Source organism: Lepisosteus oculatus, chromosome 27 (genome assembly GCF_040954835.1).
Source record: "Lepisosteus oculatus isolate fLepOcu1 chromosome 27, fLepOcu1.hap2, whole genome shotgun sequence".
Classification (NCBI taxonomy): Eukaryota; Metazoa; Chordata; class Actinopteri; order Semionotiformes; family Lepisosteidae; genus Lepisosteus; species Lepisosteus oculatus.
Window position 1 is genome coordinate 3,124,329 of NC_090722.1, and position 18,616 is coordinate 3,142,944.

At 48.0% G+C, this 18,616-nt stretch overlaps 1 protein-coding gene across 1 annotated transcript in view; it reads left to right on the plus strand.

The window, feature by feature from the left end:
* lmna (lamin A) overlaps positions 1-18,616 on the plus strand; it is a 64,463-nt gene that overhangs the window by 14,895 nt on the left and 30,952 nt on the right. The window contains exons 2-3 of the mRNA XM_069184827.1: positions 1,180-1,441; positions 2,068-2,448. Of these exons, the coding sequence (XP_069040928.1) occupies positions 2,105-2,448 (344 nt within the window). The 5' untranslated portion in view covers positions 1,180-1,441; positions 2,068-2,104. The remainder of the gene's footprint in view (positions 1-1,179; positions 1,442-2,067; positions 2,449-18,616) is intronic.

The window sequence follows — 18,616 nt, forward strand, 5'->3', positions numbered from 1 at the left end:
GCATGTTCTTTCCATGTCCTGGTGGGTTTCCTCCAGTGATGTGCTGGGAGGTTACTTGGCGTCTGGGAAAACTGGCCCTGCTGCGAGTTATGCGTGTGTTGCTGGGATAGGCTTCATGTGGAGGCCTTGAAGGCCATGAGCAAAACTGAGCCTCAAACATTTTTAGATGTCTTTAAAATGCTAACAGCAAGCAGAGACAAAAAATGAAGGATTTAAAAGCTAAAGAACAAAGAGCCGTGTTCGTGTTGAATCTGTTTCTGGTGAGATTTGCTCCTTCTGACAAACCTAGTAAAGTTTGTCTTAGCCTTATGATTTCTGGATATCCGTGACCTGTGGACTCTGGTCTGTCCGTTGATAAGGGTGCCTTTCTCAATTGGCAAAGGGTGTCTCCCAGATGAGATAAAACACCCCCGCTGAGGGTCAGCTGTATGAAAGATACATCTCCCGCTGTCCACCAGTGCAGTCTTCCAGTGAAGGGCACAATCTTTTTCTGCAGTTTCTGATCGCATCAGCATACGGTTAGCACATTCAAAAGACACAAATAAACCCAGTGCCTTATTTTTAAAGCATGTTAACATGTATTTCGTCCTAGAAGATACTTCTAATTGTAGTTTGTAAATCCTGCCCTTACCTTTGGCTAAAATACTTCTTATTGCACAGGATTGAGGCTCCGAATCCTGTATTGTTCTTGTGAGGAACTTTCCAACGCAGTATTTGCTACAATTCTTCCATATAAATGCACGTGACTGGCCAAATTAACCCCCCCCCCCGGCCGCAGTTTTCCTGATCTGAATTGGAAAGCAAAACCGAAAGAGAGGAGAAATCCTTCTGGAATTTTCCCTGAAAGTTGGATGCTGATCTTGCTCTTTCCTCTTGATGAGGGCTAAGCTCTCCTGGGCACTGACCAAAAGCGCACTATTAAAGGCAAGGGAGTTACAGGGGCAACTTTTTATCTTGTAGAAAATCAAGGTACTTTCCCCTCACTCGGTTCTCCTGCATTTTTTATTTCGTTTTTTCACCTCACTGGCAGCTTCTGACAGCTTTCTTACGCGCTCCACTGAGAAGCTGGCGTGCACTGAAGGGCAGGGAAAGCTGTTTCAGGCTTGCAGAGCAAACTCAGTTCTACTGGAGCTCCTCCCTCTTCCACCCCTCCTCCTCCTCACTCTTTCTGTGTTCCAGAAATACATTGGCTGGGAAAGGCTGAGCAAGAAGCAGTCTGGATCTGGAGCCAGGAGGCGAAGGACAGAGAGAGAGAGAGAGATCAGGGAGCAGCAGCCAGCAGCAGCAGACAGCAGCGAAATCATATCTTGAGAAGCCAGTTCACTAGAGATCTAGCAGCTGCGTGCTGAGTCACAGCCTTGCTTCCAAAAGTACCGCCAGCCTCCGGACCAGTTCGCTCCAAGTTGCGGGACACTTTGCCCCCAGACGACTCAACTGCAAGGTAAACGCTTTTTATAGCCGCTTGGTTTTTCACACTGCGCAACAGTTCTCAAGTTTTGCCCTGCTGCAATAGAGGTGCTTTTCTCGGACGTATGAGTCAGTGGAACAGGTCTTTGCCTCGCAGTTGTGCTCCCTGCCGCTGAACCCTCACGGTCTGTGCTAAGGCGGGACCGGTAGCCAAGTCGAGGTCATTTCAAAATTCCAAATCGCGGGCTCAAGGACTCCCCTGTCGAAGTATTTTAAAGTGCCGGCAGGCGAGGGAAGCTCATAGGTTTGATTTAGGAGATGGCAGTCCAGGTGTACAGGAGCAGGATGTGTGAGCTGGAGGTTCCCGGTTCAAATCCAGCCTCTGCCTCGGTGTGTGGGATCTGGACGTCTCCTACCTGGTGCTCCGCCCTTGATTGAAACACGGGGCACAAGTCTTCTCGGCAGTCGTGTTTTCTGTCCTCCTCTTCTCGCTCCTCCCTTTATTGGCGAGGGAGGCGGTTTCAAGATCACACCTAGCCACAGGAGCGGGAGGTCAAAGGTTACGCGAAAGGTAAGAGAGTCCACCCAGGCTGGAACAAGGGCGAAGGCAGACGCTAAAGCCCGTTTCTTCTCCGTTTCCCCCCCCCCCCCCCGGGCCAGGTGCGAGGACCCCGCCCCCCCCGTCCCAGCCGACGCCATGGAGACCCCCGGCCCGAAGCGCACCCCCCGCGGCGGCAGCACCCCGCTCTCGCCGGCCCGCATCACGCGGCTGCAGGAGAAGGAGGATCTGCAGGACCTGAACGACCGGCTGGCTGTCTACATCGACAAGGTGCGCTCGCTGGAGGCGGAGAACGCCGGGCTGCGGCTGCGCATCACCGAGTCCGAGGAGGAGATCAGCCGCGACCTGTCGGGCCTGAAGGCCGCCTACGAGACCGAGCTGGCCGACGCGCGCAAGACCCTGGACTCGGTGGCCAAGGAGCGGGCCCGCCTGCAGCTGGAGCTGGGCAAGGTCCGCGAGGAGTACAAGGAGCTGAAGGCCAGGTAGGAGGGGAGCCCCTCTCTCCCAGAATGCCCTTCTTCTCGAGCAGCCTTTTGAGCTTGCTGCTGCAGCCCCCTCGTCGTCCCCCCACCCCCCAAAAATGCAAAGGTCAGGCCGTGTTCCTTGTCGCTTTCCCATCCCGGCGGGTCTCGGAGGTTCTGGAGCTCATGTACCAGTGAGGATCCCTCCAGACCCCTGCTGGAGAACGTCCTGTGACTGGGACAATCCCACTCCCGACACGCGGTGCGCTCTGGGAGAAGTGCCACGTCCTCTCCCCGCTGCGAGACGTTATCCACGGAGCATCAGGAGGGGAGTCCCTTCCGCTGATCTCTGAAACGTCATCGAGATAGCGCCCACCTTTAAACCTCAGTGAGAGCTTTTCCGACTTGTAATTCAACCCTGCCTAGAAAATGACTCGCTTTCTCAGTCTTTTACAAAATCTGTTGGCTTCCAATGACACAAAAAGAGGACAGGGGTTGTATTGCACAGTGCACAGCAGAAACTTATACTAAAGTAAAACTTACAGATGCATTATTAATTTTCAGTGCTGTATTTCTGTAGTACTGTAGTACCTCTTCCTCCGTTCATTGATTGTTCTCCTGGGTCAAGGCTCACAGCTGTGTCGTTTGTAGACTTGCTGGCTTTGTGCCTTCGCATTCAATCCCCTAAACTTGACTGGCTTCATCATGCGTTTCATTTCTGGTTTTGTGTGTTGGTCATCCAGATCCAGCAGTTCTTGTGCTCCAACAGTAAGATAGCAGCACCAGACTTCACTGTCACTGGTTAGGTAGTGTGTTACACTGATCCTGGTCTATGTCCTTCTTAAGCTGTATGATTTCTTGACTGAGCCTTGAGGATTGTTCAACACATCTGGGCGCTCATGCATTATGTTAACTGGGACAAAGTTTTCTTCCAGAGCATTTTGAATTGTCAGCTCAGCCCTCGGGGAAATAACATGTAAGAGACAAAACCCCCTTCTGTTGAGCTCAGGAGATGAGAACAAATGTATTAGGGACACACTGTCTATTGCGTGGGCTTGTACTCTGCTTATATTCACTATTCTAGAGAAGATCAATGTTATAGTCTTAAGAATATGACTATATAAACCTCATGACACATCTTAGCTGTATTTCCTGGTGCCATCATGTTAGATTTCAAGCTGGAATCTGATATCTTGAAAGGTTATTTTCAGGAGGTCCTTTTGAAGACTAATATAGAGTTGTATATTCGAAGAAACGACTTCTCTGGGTCTCTGGTGGGGGGGAGGTGGGGGAATTCCTTTAGAGATGCATGCCCCTGATGTCTTCCCTTGCCACACAGCCTTGTGTAGCTCTATCTCGCTCGCACTTTCTGGGGAAAAGGCTTAAAAGTGTGATTAGATTGAGATCTCTAAATGTTAGCATTTCACGATTTGGGCATCTGCCTCTGCAGAGCCGAAAGGGGTGTTATGTAAGAAATAAAAGTGCTGTCCTTCATTGTTAGCCTTGATAGTATGTTTTTCTCAAAATACCAGCAACTTAATATCTCCAAGGATATAGACAATAAGGTGACTTATGTTGTATAAATGGAGCTAAAACATTTCTTGAGCAGCGAGCAAAAACATTCAACGACAGTATATGTACGTCCGTGCTGTGATGTGGGGTGTTAATTAAGGAGTGGCCTTAGCCACCACTCCCTGTTATGAAGCTGTTTTTATTTGATTTACTGGAGTTATCTCGTGTCTAGTGCCCACTGCCGGCTGGTTCTGAAAATTTCCGGTTGCGTCTCCTGTTGTAGTTTACTCCTTCTGTGTTACAGATCAGCCACTTCTGGGATTTTCTTCACAATCTCCCGTGAATCAACTTGCTGTACAAAAGCTGAAACAAAAGCCGAGGGATTTTCCCAAATCTCAGTTGCAGCTATTGGTTCGAGTCACTGGTGGGACGGTACTATTCAAACTGAGATTCTAAACCTGGAGGTCAAGTAAATCAAGTATTTTGACCAGAAACGGGATTAATGAATCTCACCCACAGTTTGAAATATAATGGAGGATAAGGGCATCAAAAATACAAAGTCACATTGTAAAGGACAAGTCCAGCCTGCACAAGCAGAAGCAAGCTCAATTATTTGTTGTTTGCAGCTAGAGAGTTCTGTGCATTTCTGTGGTCGAGAATGCTATGCAATGTATCCTGGTTCGCTTTTTGTAGATAAAAGGTGCATAACTATTAATCCTCAAGTTTGATTTAGGTCCCAGGACATAGGAGCGGTTTGCATGCAGTAGTCAGGCAGGGAAAATAAACGATCACATGCCGATAGATCACAGTCTTGGATGACTGTCGGCTCGCCGGGGCTGGGGCTGGGGCTGGGCAAACTCTTTGTCGTCTCTTTGCTCTGTCCAAACGTTCGAGTACTGGTGATCACATCTGCCCGCCTTTCAGCATGTGACAGCCTCTCCCCTCCTCTTGCTTGAGAAGGAGAGAACTGAAGGACCTGTGTGGGGGAGGCTGCATGTTCCCACAGTGTGTGGTTCTGGGTGAAGGACTGAGTCAGCCTTTAAATGCATACAGTACCATTGCAGCCGTCAGGTCTGTGTCAGACTCCAAATCGATCCTGACACGGCAAAGTTTTTCCAGTGTAACCTGCAGCTTGTCTGCGATCTCTTCTCCCCTGCCTGTGCGAAAGCTGTCTCTAGCTGCCAGTGTGAGGTTGTGAAGCTGAAGCTGTCAGAGGTGTCTGAAACTTGAAGTACTTTTGGAATTTATTGTGTAGGTTGTCGGTTCCTGATTTTTGGCATAACCTGTTTCATTCAAGTTTTTACTTTCGCAATGCTCCAGTTTTGGTTTTCTTTTTTCATGATACCAGGTAAGTCAGGTGTGTCTGCTCCTGGACATCTGTTAATACAGCAGTGGTGATTAGTAGGAACTAATCAGACAGGCTGGCTGCTGTTGTTTTTGTGTAGTCCTAATGTGATGATCATGGATAATTAATTTCTGGATGATGCCGTTTTTAATTCATGGTGGATAAATGAAAATGGAAGTGGTCCTGGGATTGGTTTGTCTTGTCTTCTAGGCTGACTCAAATCAGGATTTGGAAATGGAATGTGCTTTTTTCTTTGTGAAAACAGCCCAAAGTTTCGGGAAGATTTTTGCGGCCATTTTAAAGGAAGGAGTAAATAAACTTCACTTTCTGTTCTTCTGAACCTCGTCGGTCTTCGAGCTGCCTCAGTAGGCAGGGATGAACAGGTTGAGGGTCTGTCAACTTGTGTGGGCTCACCATATCCACTAGGGGTGTTTATGTAAAACAGATGTCTAAAAGCCTAGCTGCAGGCTGAGTAAAGCCACACATAATGTTATGTACTGTATATCGAGGTGACTAATTGATCTCTATTTAGCTTGGGCCTTGCTCATGAACCAGTGATTTCTGTACTGCATGTCACTGGCTGGATCTGACCACAGGCCAAGAGCACCGCTTCAGAATCACTCAGTTTGCCACATGACTGCCGCCTCTGTGGCTGGTCGGTGACCAGCGGGTTTGTGCAATTAGCATTGCTGTTATTAGCCTGATACCTTTTAGCAGCTGCACAGGGTAAAGGTCTTGACCCAAGCCACTGGACACTGACCCAGTCGAGTTTGGGGTCTAAAATTGTTTTGCTGCCCTTGGCTCAGGCATTTTCACAGTAGGATTCCTCTAACTAAATGGCTGTGTATTGGGATCATAATGTAGAGCTTTTTTGCTCCCATTTTGAATGGAAACAAAAGCTTGTCCCTTAGCACTACTTACACTTAGGCTAAAATATCTGCGTAGGAGATTTTAAAATCGCAGCGATGTGGTGACGGTGATGGAATCACTCGTTCTCAGTTCCCAAAACTTTCCTTCATGCATGCTACCTGCAGGCATCTGTTAATGTGCTCTTTTGGGGAAATCCTGGTTTTCTAATTCCGGGAAGCCATATCCCTCTTACAGTGAGATGAGCAGTTTGGAGTGTCGTATGATAAACAAGACAATCACATCACTCAGTTTAAACCATTCTGAACAGAATTTTTGCAAAGTATCTGCAATTCCATTGCCCTTTACTGGGGATACTTCCTTACATTGTCAGGCTGAGGAGACTGATGAGTCAGTGTCTTGATGTCTTCTCATTCATTTCCTCTTCATAGTGAAGATCCACCCTCTTCATGTCCTGCTATAGAATAACTTTCATTGTCCATGGATCTGCGCAGTACTTATTAACTTAGGGACTGTGAAACTTTTTCATGAATTAAAAATGCGCTTCAAGTTGAGTTACAGGCATTACAATATTTTTTTGTGTTCACATTTTGTGGCCCATTCTTCTGCCTGGAGCAGTCTTTCTCAAGGGCGCAGCAGTGCTCAGCTGGTGTCTCATTTGGGATTTGAACCACACTGCGAAGGAGCTGATGCAGGCTGGAAGGATCCTCTCTAATCTCTCTTCCTTTCTAATCGCCTATTCCCATGTCATCGTTCAAGTTATCTCACTGCTTCCTTTTCCTCTCCGGTAATTACAAGGCAATTTGCAGAGCTCTGAGTTCTGCAGCAAGGTGTTTCTGTTTTCTGTGTGTCATGGAATTTAAAGATCTCCTAAGATCCAAAGTAAATGCAGCAACAGAATTTCAATATCCCCCTCCCACACACACAATGTGAATTTAAACCTGTAGGTTTTATCCATTTTTTAAGGATGAGTGAGATACGGTCATAGAATAATAATCCAGCTCCCTTGAGTCAAGTTCAATGAAAAAACAAACAAACATTTTGCTCAGAAACCTCAGAAATTCACACAAAGGACAACTTTACAAGACACTTGGGTTAAAATACAGGATATTCAGGCCGTTACTGAGATTCCTAGCTGGATGTTCATTTCATCAGAAAGAGAAAATTGTGCACGCATGTCCAGAGTTTAAAATTGTTAACCCTTTCACCATCTTCATTAACAGCATCCTGCGTGGAGAGTCATGGTGAACAGGGACAGCAAGGCAAGACTGAAATCTTTACAGTTCTCAGAAAAATACATGCTCTTAAAAAAAGCACTCTTTATTAATCAGCCACAGTCCTTGACTTAAAGAGTCATCCAAGTCATTTTGAAAAAAAAAAGTTACTGAACAATGTAATCTCGTTACAGCCACTGACGACTCTCCCAACACCTCTTACGTATTAGTTACGCTGAACATTTCTATCAAAGGCACCTGGGAAACCCCATGTTGTTTGTTGAAAGCTGTGTATCCACTCTGCCTTCTACACTGACGAGCTCAAGGAGCAGACATGCCTGCGAACCACAGAGTGCACACCCACTTTACGGTGATGCGTTCCTATTGGGCGGAAGCAGGGTTTGGAGTTTGTGATTGGCTGGCAGGTTGAATGCGTTGCTCCGATCTGGGCCCTCGACCTGTTTCCACTTGAATCGGCATTAAACGTGTATTTTCTTCTTGAACTTGAACCACCCACAGTCACGTCGTTCCTGAACCACTTCGTTCCTGTTGTTTTTTTTTCCGTGAGTCTCCTGCTGCAGCAGAAGCCAGGTCCAGCTGCCGAGCCTGATGCGCTCTGATCGGTGCCACCTCTCCTGAAATAAACACAGAGAGGAAGCAGGTTGTGTGTCACAGTCTGGCATGTGTAGATTCCTTCAGATTGTGAGAGGATTGGCTTTTTTATGGTCCAGTGAAAGGCTGGCAAAGGGAGTATCGGTTTCAAACAGGCCCCACGTTGCCCTCTGGGTGAACGTTAGCGTGTGCTGTGTGTTTACTGTTTATTGGGCCAACCCTGTTGTGAAAGGCGCCATATAAAAATAAATTGAATTGAATCTCTTTATAGCTTGGGCCTTGCACATGAACCACAGAATCACTCGGTTTGCCACGTTACTGTGGCGACTTGGGCCCGTGAGGTCCTGCTGGGAGGTGTGAAGATCCTTGTGGGTGTTGCATTCAGCCCATAACGAGAGCTTCACCCCTCGAGGGGGGCCTGTGCTGTCTGTTACACACTGGCTCTGAAACGTGCCAAAAAGTTGCAAACCAGAATTTGTTTGGCTTGTACAGCTTGTCAGGAGAGTATTTGTCTAATTGTTTAAAGCCTTCCTGTGAAAATTATCTGGTGCATCGGCGCCCAGAGTACAGCTCGGTGGCTTTTCCAAAAACCCTCTATCTGTTCCTGTAAAGACGCGTCTTCTGTTTCCTCAAGGAAGGAGAACGAATATGTTTCAGCTGAGCGGTTCTGCTTAAATGTGCCTGAAATTGGGAATCACTTTTCTCGAACCCTGTGCTTATTTTCGAAACGGTTCTTCTCATACTGTGCTGCATATACAAGGTCCGTCATAAACATGCAGCATGCCTGTGCGCATTTTAATATCCACCTTCTTCAGCATTATCATTAAAAGCAGAAAAACAGCAGTTTACCCTTTTGATTTCCTGGCTAAGTTCCCTGGGGAAAATAAGGAGTGGGTGCACAGAACTGCTGGAACGGAGTGGGAGCAGAGAGCCCTTCACTGTCCCAGGATGGGTACCTTTTGGAATACTGCGGTAAACCCTACTCTTATGAGAGAGTGCACCGTCGCACGCAGATGTCATGTAAAAACGCACACCGCCCTCCCAGCCTGTCCACGTCCCGAGCGAACTGAACAGATTTGGCGTGTGTGAGCTGTCTGGAGCAGGGAATCTGCAAGCCCGTGGTTGTTTAAGAAGCCCAACCGGAGTGGTTTGTAACGGGAGAGGGGGGGCAGCTTCTCTTCCCCCCCCCACGCGCGAGAGCCTGATCGTGACTGTCCGCCCGGGGCCTGGTGTGACGCATGGGAGAGAGAGAGAGAGAGAAAGCAGGGAACAGGACCGTCCCAGCCGCCTCGGCGGGGCCTGGCTGCGGGCGCTGCTGTTTGGCGGGACTGTTTGGTTGCCGAGGCGACGCGGCGCAGCGGCCTGGCTGTGGTCAGTGACTCAGCTGTGGGGAAGGCGCACGTCTGTGGCGGCGCGGTGATGCCCACAGAGGGAAGCACTCTTCCTCAGAGTGCGGCGCCTCATTTGAGGGCTCCCTGAATTTCCTGTTGCAGTTCATGTGTTTTACAGGTTTCTCAGCAACCCCTCCCTGGCTCCTTGAAAGACCACCCCCCCCCCCCCCCGTACCCCGAATTACAACGTCTGAGTATGTGTGGGCGTTCTAGAAACACTTTCAATCAAACTGGCGCCAAAGACCTCCTGCTGCCGCAGGTCGGCCACAGGGAGTGGGTTCCCACAGCTGAGCCTGCTGTCCAGACCCCGCGCTCCTGTTCGTGTCTTGACTGAGGGCTTGGTCTGGTGCCGGATTTCCCATGAGGCACTGCAGGCACAGCGCCTAGGGCCTCCGAAGGAGGGAAACACTAGTGACTGAAACAACAGGCTGGCGATCGGCTCGAGGTGCTCCAGATTAATAATCAGACGCTGCTCTAGACACTAGCAGTATGGAAGTGATGGTGGCTCGACTCGCTCCCTCAATCAGGGGGTTTAGCACTGGAATAGTTTACAGGGCGTCATGTTCAGAGCCCAGAGCTCTGAAGGAGAGGACGCCAGTCTGCTGTTGGTGGGCAAACTGGGGCTCAGCTAGGAGTAGTTGCGACCATGGGCCTGAGGCCTGGGTGTTACTCACCCGAACCGCCATATTACTCATCGTGCTCTGGTGGATATATATCGATTTTGAAAATATAAGGCTGCCTTCGCACTGCCACAGAAAAAAAAAGCTATGAAGATATCCCAGAGACAGAGTGAACGTCCTTGGGCACCAGAGGACACCCCAACAACGAAATCTAGCCCTGCCTTTCCCCCCTGCGGTCATCTGTGGCCTTACTGATGTTATCAGGGCCGGAGTGTGGGGTTCGTAGGCCCTGGGCACTTTCACTCCGAGGGGTGAAGAGGGGTGAACGCCAACTGACGTGACGCCCTGTAAACGATTCCAGTGCTAAACCCCCTGATTGAGGGAGCGAGTCGGGCCACCATCACTTCCACACTGCTAGTGTCTAGAGCTGCGTCTGATTATTGATCCGGAGCACCTCGAGCCGATCGCCAGCGTGTTGTTTCAGTCACTAGAGTTTCCCTCCTTCGTAGGCCCTAGGCGCTGTGCCTGCAGTGCCCCATGGGAAATCTGGCACTGGATGCTGTACCTTACTCCCCCACCCTGGAGGGTGCTGTAGTGGCCACACTGCTTCCTGACGGGCAATAAAAAGTTCCAGGCACACTGGCGACAAAAGGTTTTCTGATCAGAGATGACGAGTTTCCTTTGCTGTGCAGTATGGGTCGGATGGACACGGTGATGTACGATCTAGGAGGTGTTGTCGTATTCATTTCACAGTGGGCCGTTAAGATGACTTTAAACATCAAGGGGTCTCTTTTTTTTTTTTTTACTGCCTGATGAGCAGCTCCCTGAGGGATTGTAAGGTATCGCTTTACAGGAGCTGTGTCTGTTAGCTCACTGCAGTGGCAACCCCAGGATCATTAGAGCTGGTTGTATTGGATTGACACAGGGCCCCCTGGGCCATAAACCGCCTTTCAACTCCAAGCTTAGCTTGTGCAGTTCTCTGCCCAACAGATGTGACCTTCTCATAGCTTCGCATAGTGCCTTCTCAGGTCAAGATGTTAGGAGAGGGACCTGGAGTCCATTCGCTGTACAAATACCACCGTCAAAGAGCAGCAGGTGTTGAACAAAAGGAGACTTGAATATGTTGGCCGTCATGCTTCGTTAAATGAGTAAATTGAGGTAATGAGGCTGAAGAGTTTGTGTGTGTGTGTGGTGGGGAGGTGGCTCGGAAGCATTATTCATTTGCCTGTCTTAAAAAATTTGTCTGGATCTATACCTGCTTTGTTATCCAAAAGGGTGTTATGCAAACACAGTGCGTTCCCTGTCTGGTAACCTGAAGCTAGTTGCCTTGAGTTAAAGGGATTTCTTAAGGTTCACAGTGCGGTATCTATACGTGTTATTCATTAGAATGTAAACTGGAACAATTATATATGTGTATGCCTTTCCTTTAAAAGTAAAATTCCATATTATGGTATACTATTCATGTATCGGTGAAATTAAACAGCACAAAATCCCAGTGCTGGAAAGCCCAGATGTTGATCAGCGCTGTGTCAGAACACCCTGTCTTGGAAGGGACGTGTTAAGCCAGCACCTGACAGTGTCTCTTGGGGATGGTCCCATCTGTTAATATTGGAGAAAGTCCCTCCTAATAAAGAGAGTGCTCAACTGGGGGGAAAATAAACAGGATTTCAGTACTTGGCAGCGGTCTGGGGCTCTCTGGTTAGTCAAGATGCCTACCTTGTTTGTAAATATTGTAATTTGTATGTTGTATGTTTATGTTGTGTATTGCTTACTGTCCATGTAGCATTATTAATGTTTGTTTCACAAAAAACAAAAAAGAAGTTAAATTAGACATTTAAACAGTTCTTTACTCTGTATTCCTTTCACTGCGTTGTTGTCTGGAAATAGTTTAATTGATTGATCACAGCATTGTATGGTGCAGGTTTAGGTGTGAGTTAAGGTGGAACAGAGTGTAGCTCAGGCTGCCTGCATTCCTCAGAAACGGTTTGGAGAGATCTGTGCAGTTGCCGCTGAACCGCAGGGCTGCTACAGAAATAAAAGGGCGCCTTTTTTTCGCGTTGCACAGAAGCAGAAGTATTTTCGGGATTGTTCCTTATTTTTTTCTCATTTTTATCGCCCCACCCAAAACCTTCATGGATTCGATTTGCTTCAGTGTTGTTTGCATTTCGCAAACTGCAGATCACCTGGCTGAGAATCCCGTTAGTGTCTTCCTCCTTTCCAACCTGCAGCAAAGGAAACCTCAGCGTTCCGCAAGAAGAAATTATGGCCCCAATCGAGACTTCCTTACAAGACTAAGTTTAGTATTTCAACTTAATGTTGTGCAGGCAAACTGAACAAACCTTAGTCACAAATAGATTACAGTGTGGTCTTCCTGGTTGGTTTTTGTCTCGTATAGGCTCTGGGCCATGCCTACATTCAAAGACTGAAATACAGCCCCAAAGCACTTGGAATTGGGCTGATTGAGTCCTTCAAAGGCTGTCCCAACAGGTGAATAACCCTGCCTTGCAGCTGAATGAGAAGACGGTTGTGTGCTGTGGGTCTGTGTCACTATCAGTCGGATCTGGCCCAGGGGGCAGTTGGGCAGCGGCCAGCGGCCGAGCCAGACGGCGCTCATGAATGGGGCAGTGACGGGCGCTGGCACACCTGTTTGCCCAGGGATTACCTGCTGATCCTCGGTCAGAGGCAGCGCCTGCCACACCTGTTTCAGCCCGCAGCGCGCACGAGGCGGGCAGCCGAATGCAGCTTTGTGTGCTGCCCTCCCCCCTCCTGTCTCACTCTCTCTTTCTCCCTCCCCCACGTCTCCCCACTTCAGTCACACCAGTGCGCGGTTGTCCTTGGGCTACGGCGCCGTACCCTGGGCCAGTAACGTGATCCCCGGGAGGTGCGTGTGAGCGCATCCTGGCACTAGGATGTCTGTCGTTGAGAGATTCAGTCTCCGTGGGCAAAGACTGAATTCACATTACACCCTTTCCTTCCTTTTGTTCCAAGAGAAAGGAAAAAAAAGAGTATTAAAATATGTAGAAAGACACGTCGTGAAGAAATCAACCATTCTTCTTCAAAAGAAGTCCTTTCTTTGTGTTGCGTAACTGCGTAGGCTTCACAGCAGTCATGGGAATTTAAAAGCCAAGACTTGGAAACCAGAATTCCAAAAAACAGGATATTAACCCCCCCCACAGTGTGATTCTTCATCCTTCCCCCTCTTCTTCAGTCGTGATGTATGCATCAGCCCCTACGTGATTTGTGTTTGTGCCTGCTCCTTTTTGTGCCTGGTGGTGTTGCCTTATGCACATTGCCTGAGCCCGTGCTGTTTGTTTCAGCAAAACCGGTTGCGATTGTGTGGGGTGCCACCCTGATTCTTGTAGCATTTTTTTTTGAATGGCAAAATATTTGTCGGCGCTGAATTCCCTGGAAGCATTCCTGCTTCGTTCCAAGCGAAGTACTTCCTCGTTCCTGTTTTCAATGTCTCGGGACCTGAACTCGAAACAACGGCAAACAGCTCCGCGCTGTTGGTGGACAGGGAGGAAATGGGTCCTTATCAAGTTCCCTAGGGGCCAGTCGGTGCTTATAGCTAACTGTGGCAGCAGAGCCAGCCTGTGCCTCCAGATAGCTTCACGTTCTTTATTTAAACAGAGACCATTCACAGCCTAACTCGTCAGGAGAGGCCTTTATTTCTTCCTGTTTATGTCTTTCCCTTATGTGTAGCCTTGTTTGCTCTGAAGTAAGATTGTCAAGTGCCCGAAGTGAAGTGTTTCTGCAGTCATCGCTATCCAGCATAGAGGCGCAGGGATCAGCCTGGGGCCCTGGGGTTCAATTCTAGACCCGGGGTGCTGGCTGTGTGGAGTTTGCATGTTCCCCCCTCACTTTGCGTGCGTCTCCCCCAGGTGCTCCGGTTTCCTCCCACACTCCAAAGACATACTGGTGGGTTAATTGGCTTCTGGGAAGGTTGGCCGTGATGTGCCTGTGTCTGTCTGTCCTGTGATGGACTGGCATCCCTCCAGGGTGTGCCCTGCCTGACGCCCCATTACTTGTCAGGATAGACTCTGGCTCTCCTGCAACACTGCATCGGGAGATGTAGTTTGAAAATGGGTGGACTACCCAACAGAAATCTGCACTGTTTAGAAACTGTCCTCTGTGTTGCTATGAAATCAGTATAGGGTTGAGAATTTCCAGTCTTAAAACAGTTAGGAGATGTACTGCCTTGGTACTCTTAACCTACAGAAGTGCTGAAAAGCTTGTTTGCTTGTTGTTTAATAAACTCTTTGCAAGCTGTTGAGGTATCGCAGTCTGGATTGTGATCTAACAGATTTCCACTAGTCAGATTTTCTCCTTGTCAGACTCGCAAGCGAACGTTCCCTCTTGTGCTCGTTTCTCTGTACAGCATGGCTGAGTCATAAAGTCAACAGCGAAACGCTGTCGCTGGCACTGACCTCCAAGGCCAGTTGCCACAACCGCCTCGATAAAAGAATAGCAAAAACTTTAGTGCTTAATATTGCCCGATGGATTTAAGGTGATCGTAGAGAATCTAGAATCGCAAAATTCACCTTCAGAGCTGTAGACATTTGGAGTTATGCAGTCTGTCTTTTCCATGTTTGTCCAGTAAATATTTTCAGGAGAATTTGGTTACAGATTGCTGTACAATGTCCTGCAATATGTGGCTTAGTATTTAACTTAATTCTTTTCCAGAACAGACAACACTGTTTTTGGACTGCTGTGGTTTATTCAACTGTTTCAACTACTACTCTTTTGACCTCCTGCTTTCGGAAGTGGTTCATTTTAGACTTTTTTTTCCCCTCTTCGGCCGACGGCCCACCTGAGCCAATATTTGCACTAGAGCCCATTCCTGGGAAGTTTGCGCACGGTTGGCATTGAATTTTACCCCACCCTTTGTGTCAAGTGTGAGACCCAGATAACAGGCTGTGTCCTTGTTGAGTCAGAAACGAGATTTGTCCGGCAAATATGTGGAAACGTAGTGGAAAAAAGATTTATAGGAGTTGTCTTATCCTGGTTTTGAGGTACCCCTTTGGTAAAGTGAAAATCCCAGTGTCCAGTTGTATAAAACACCTTCAATTAGAATCCCTCCCTTACTTTTTCCCCTTAAGTCTTCCTTGGGCTTCAGTTCAATTCAAGCTTTATTATTCACTGGGAGAAATGTATTTTCAGTCCAAGACAACGATATAAGAAACATTACCAACAGAAAAGACGGTACAAAAGTGTTGCAGGAGATGAGGGGTACATGAGCTTGGCTGAATGGAGTTCCAGAGATCTGCATCCTCCAATCAGCACAAACACATGTACACACACACACACGCAACCACCCACAAAATACACAAGTCACACCTCTGTGGGTTTTCTCATCTCTTTGCTGACACTAAGGACTTTTTCACTTTTTCTGTGGAGAACAGCGTGTGCAGAGAAGTCTCGTTTTGTATATTTTCAAGGTATCCCAGCGAAAGAAATAAGCAACTGCTGTATTTTTTTTAATTTGAACTTGAACTTTATTGCCATGTGTAACCGGTCCATGTACTGGTACAATGGAATTCTTACTGACGGAAAGTCTCTTGATTGTTAAAACAAGTGTAAAAACACAAAGTGCAGACAGCGCATCAAGACAACATACAAACAAACAGTAGACAATGTACAAGTAAGCAAGTAAACAATGAGTGGAGATGTGCAGTAAATAAGAAATCATAATGAGGTAGATGGTATAGGTGTGGTCCGAGGGGCATGGCTAAATGTGTTCGCATTTTGCATTTTGGGATGCAGTAACCTGAAGGGTTTTAACTCCTCTGGAAACTGTCACGGTCTTTGTAAAAAAAAAAAAACACACAGGGTTCATCTTGCAAGAATTCGCTGCCGGATTAAATGTTACTATAAACAGAACTCGCATACTTGTGCATTGATCCATTTCTAGTTTCCAAACCAGACGAACATGACCGGTCTCTTCGTTGTCTTCCCTCCTCCCTCCCTCTGCTTTTGTTTAGCTTTGAGTCAGGAGGAAAACATGCTTCCCTCCCTCGCTTCCAGGAGCTCTCTGCGGAGAAGGCTGGGCTTCTACGCACACACACACGCTGGGTTTTCGGGAGCAAAGGGCCCCGTGCTGTTCCGAAATACGGGACCTCCCAATCAAGGATTTGAACTTCCAAGACGGAGTCTGGGGCTGGATTTCTCCCATGACTTCAGCCCAAACTAGAACACCTAGTCTCGTGCCGATGCGTATCCCTACATACTGTATTTCGGATGCGGCGTTGTGGCCGAACTCCGACTGGGCAGGAGGAGCAGGGTGTGGGGGGCAGCTCCTCCATCGGCCCTCCTCTTGATGAATTAATTACCCACTGCGCACATCAGGGACTCAGTTAGCCACGTCAATGACAATGCCCTCCTGGAAGGAACAGTGATGTGCGTGTTTAATTGAAAACATGAAATATCAAAGGATCAAAGCGAAAGCAGAAAGAAGAGTGTTTTCAGTAGAAAAGAAAAGTTTTTAGTAGGGTACAGTTAGGATTTAGAGATGACAAATTGTCTTATTTTTTAGAAATTCTTCAAATGCAAAATATAGGCTGAAAACTCCATTTTAAGTTGTAATTGATAATCATGGTAATTATTGTGCTTTTTAATTCTATTTTATAAATATAGCAATTTGAATTATAATAGAATTATAATTACTCAAGGAAACTCTGGAAAAAGTTTGATTTTTATAGATAGGTGTCTTTAAATGTAGACAGTTTATTACTGGATGTGTGATGCATAGCCTTCTGGATAATGTTTCTGAGCTTGAATAATATATCATTATACAGACAGGCGTTAACATGCAGATGCACATAACACATAACACGCTTATTTGCTTGTGTGACTGTTGCAAAACTTTCACGCCTTGTTGGGAACAGTCACAGCCACCGTGTCTGATGTCTTGATGTCGCAGTGGGGGGGGGAGGGGGACTCCCTCGGTGGGGGGCGGGGTGTGTACCCCACTTCGCCAGTCCTTAGGGAGCCCCGCTCTAGTTTCTCATGGGTTGGTTCGTTCAGCCTACCTGCCCGGCCTTCCCAAGCGGGGAGAGAAACTCGGCCTTCCTGAGAGCACAGGGCAAATGGAGAAAACTCTTCCAGCAAAAGAGTTGGAAGAGAACTAGTCCGATGCGCTTGCTTCTGCGCTGGAGTTCTGAGCTCAGAGACCTTGGAGATGACTTAAAATAACTTGTTTGTTTCTGCTCCGATGTGGTTAATAGTCATCGTTTACAGTCCCACCAGTTATTTTCATCCATCTAAATGCTTTGTTTGTTACTCTATCTATCTCCCAAACAATGGAATCGTGCAGCTTTTTTCCCGCCCCCCCCTCAGCGGAGACGCTGTAAATACCAGCCCTTCTGCGTGAGCGGCTGCGTCCCGTGTTTGTGCCTGCTCTGCTCCGTGCTTCGCGTTGTGCCGCGCGCCGGTTCTCTCTGCGGGAAAAAGTGCAAGAGAGTAACGTCGGTGGGGGGCTCCGTGTTATTTGATTATTCCTGAGCTTGGAGACCAGGGGAAGAAAAGGAAGCAAAAAGCCTTTGAAATGGGGGCCTGCCGAACAGAAGCCCCTTTGTTCCAGCCCTGCGGATCGGTCGTCCCTCTGATCCGGAGGCAGGCCGGGCCGCGGCATGTGAGCCGTGTGGCCAAGGCGGAGGGCGCGCGATCACAGTTTCCACTGCGGCTGAGCTGCCTGCAGGGAAAGCAGTATGACTCACCGCAGCCCAATTGGTTTAAGATGCCAGAGCTGAACTGCTGAGCGGCTCGGTTCCAGATTGGCCCGAGGGGGGGAATTCAAGGGCTGGGAACGGCTTCAGTCGTTTTCATCTAAATGGAGATTTTTTTTTTTGGTGCCTTTCTGGGAATTGGAGCCTATTAGCTGTGTACGAGCTCCGTCTGCATCTGATATTTGGGATCAGGCTTTCTCAGTGTCAGGCTTCTTTGTCATGAGGGGGCCGTCACAGTTACATTTATGTGCATGCGTTTAGGCTGAAGAGAGAAACGCAGAGCCTTCAGGCGTTTCAGGCCAGGACGACGCCAGGGAGATTGTCGAAAGAGTCCGGTTGCAGGGCAGTTTGATCCACTTCAGGTTTTAGGATCCGAGAGTGCGGGGTCCTGTTCCTGTGTGAATTGCACTAAAATGCAAAGGGGTTCCTGTAGCTCCAGGTCAGACTGGAGTGGACTGAAGCGCTCAGCGCCCTGTGTTAGTTCTCATGAGACCCTTGCAGCTGGTAAAACCTGAAATGGATCGCAGTGCTTTGCAGTGGGAGTCTGTAGCGGATGCGTCTGGTTCCATTAAATTGCTTCCATTTTAGTTGGACTCGTATAGTATTGTGCGTTTTCCAAATCATTCGGCTTACTTATTTAATGGGACACGGAGTCATTAGTGAAATGAGAGTTTCCCTTATGCATCCCGGAGGTTTCAGTTGATCTGTAACTGCAGATTTGTCTGTATCGAAGTTTACCCTGGTAGATTCATCATAGAGCTGGCCCTTTTACTTTACCGTGGTCTGACGTGCCTTGGCGGTGCTTTACCGCGCAGAACTGCAGGAGACCGAGCTGTACTGTACTGTGGGCAAGCCTGGGTCACATGTACCGTGAGTGGGACTCCCCATGCTTCGGGGCAGACTT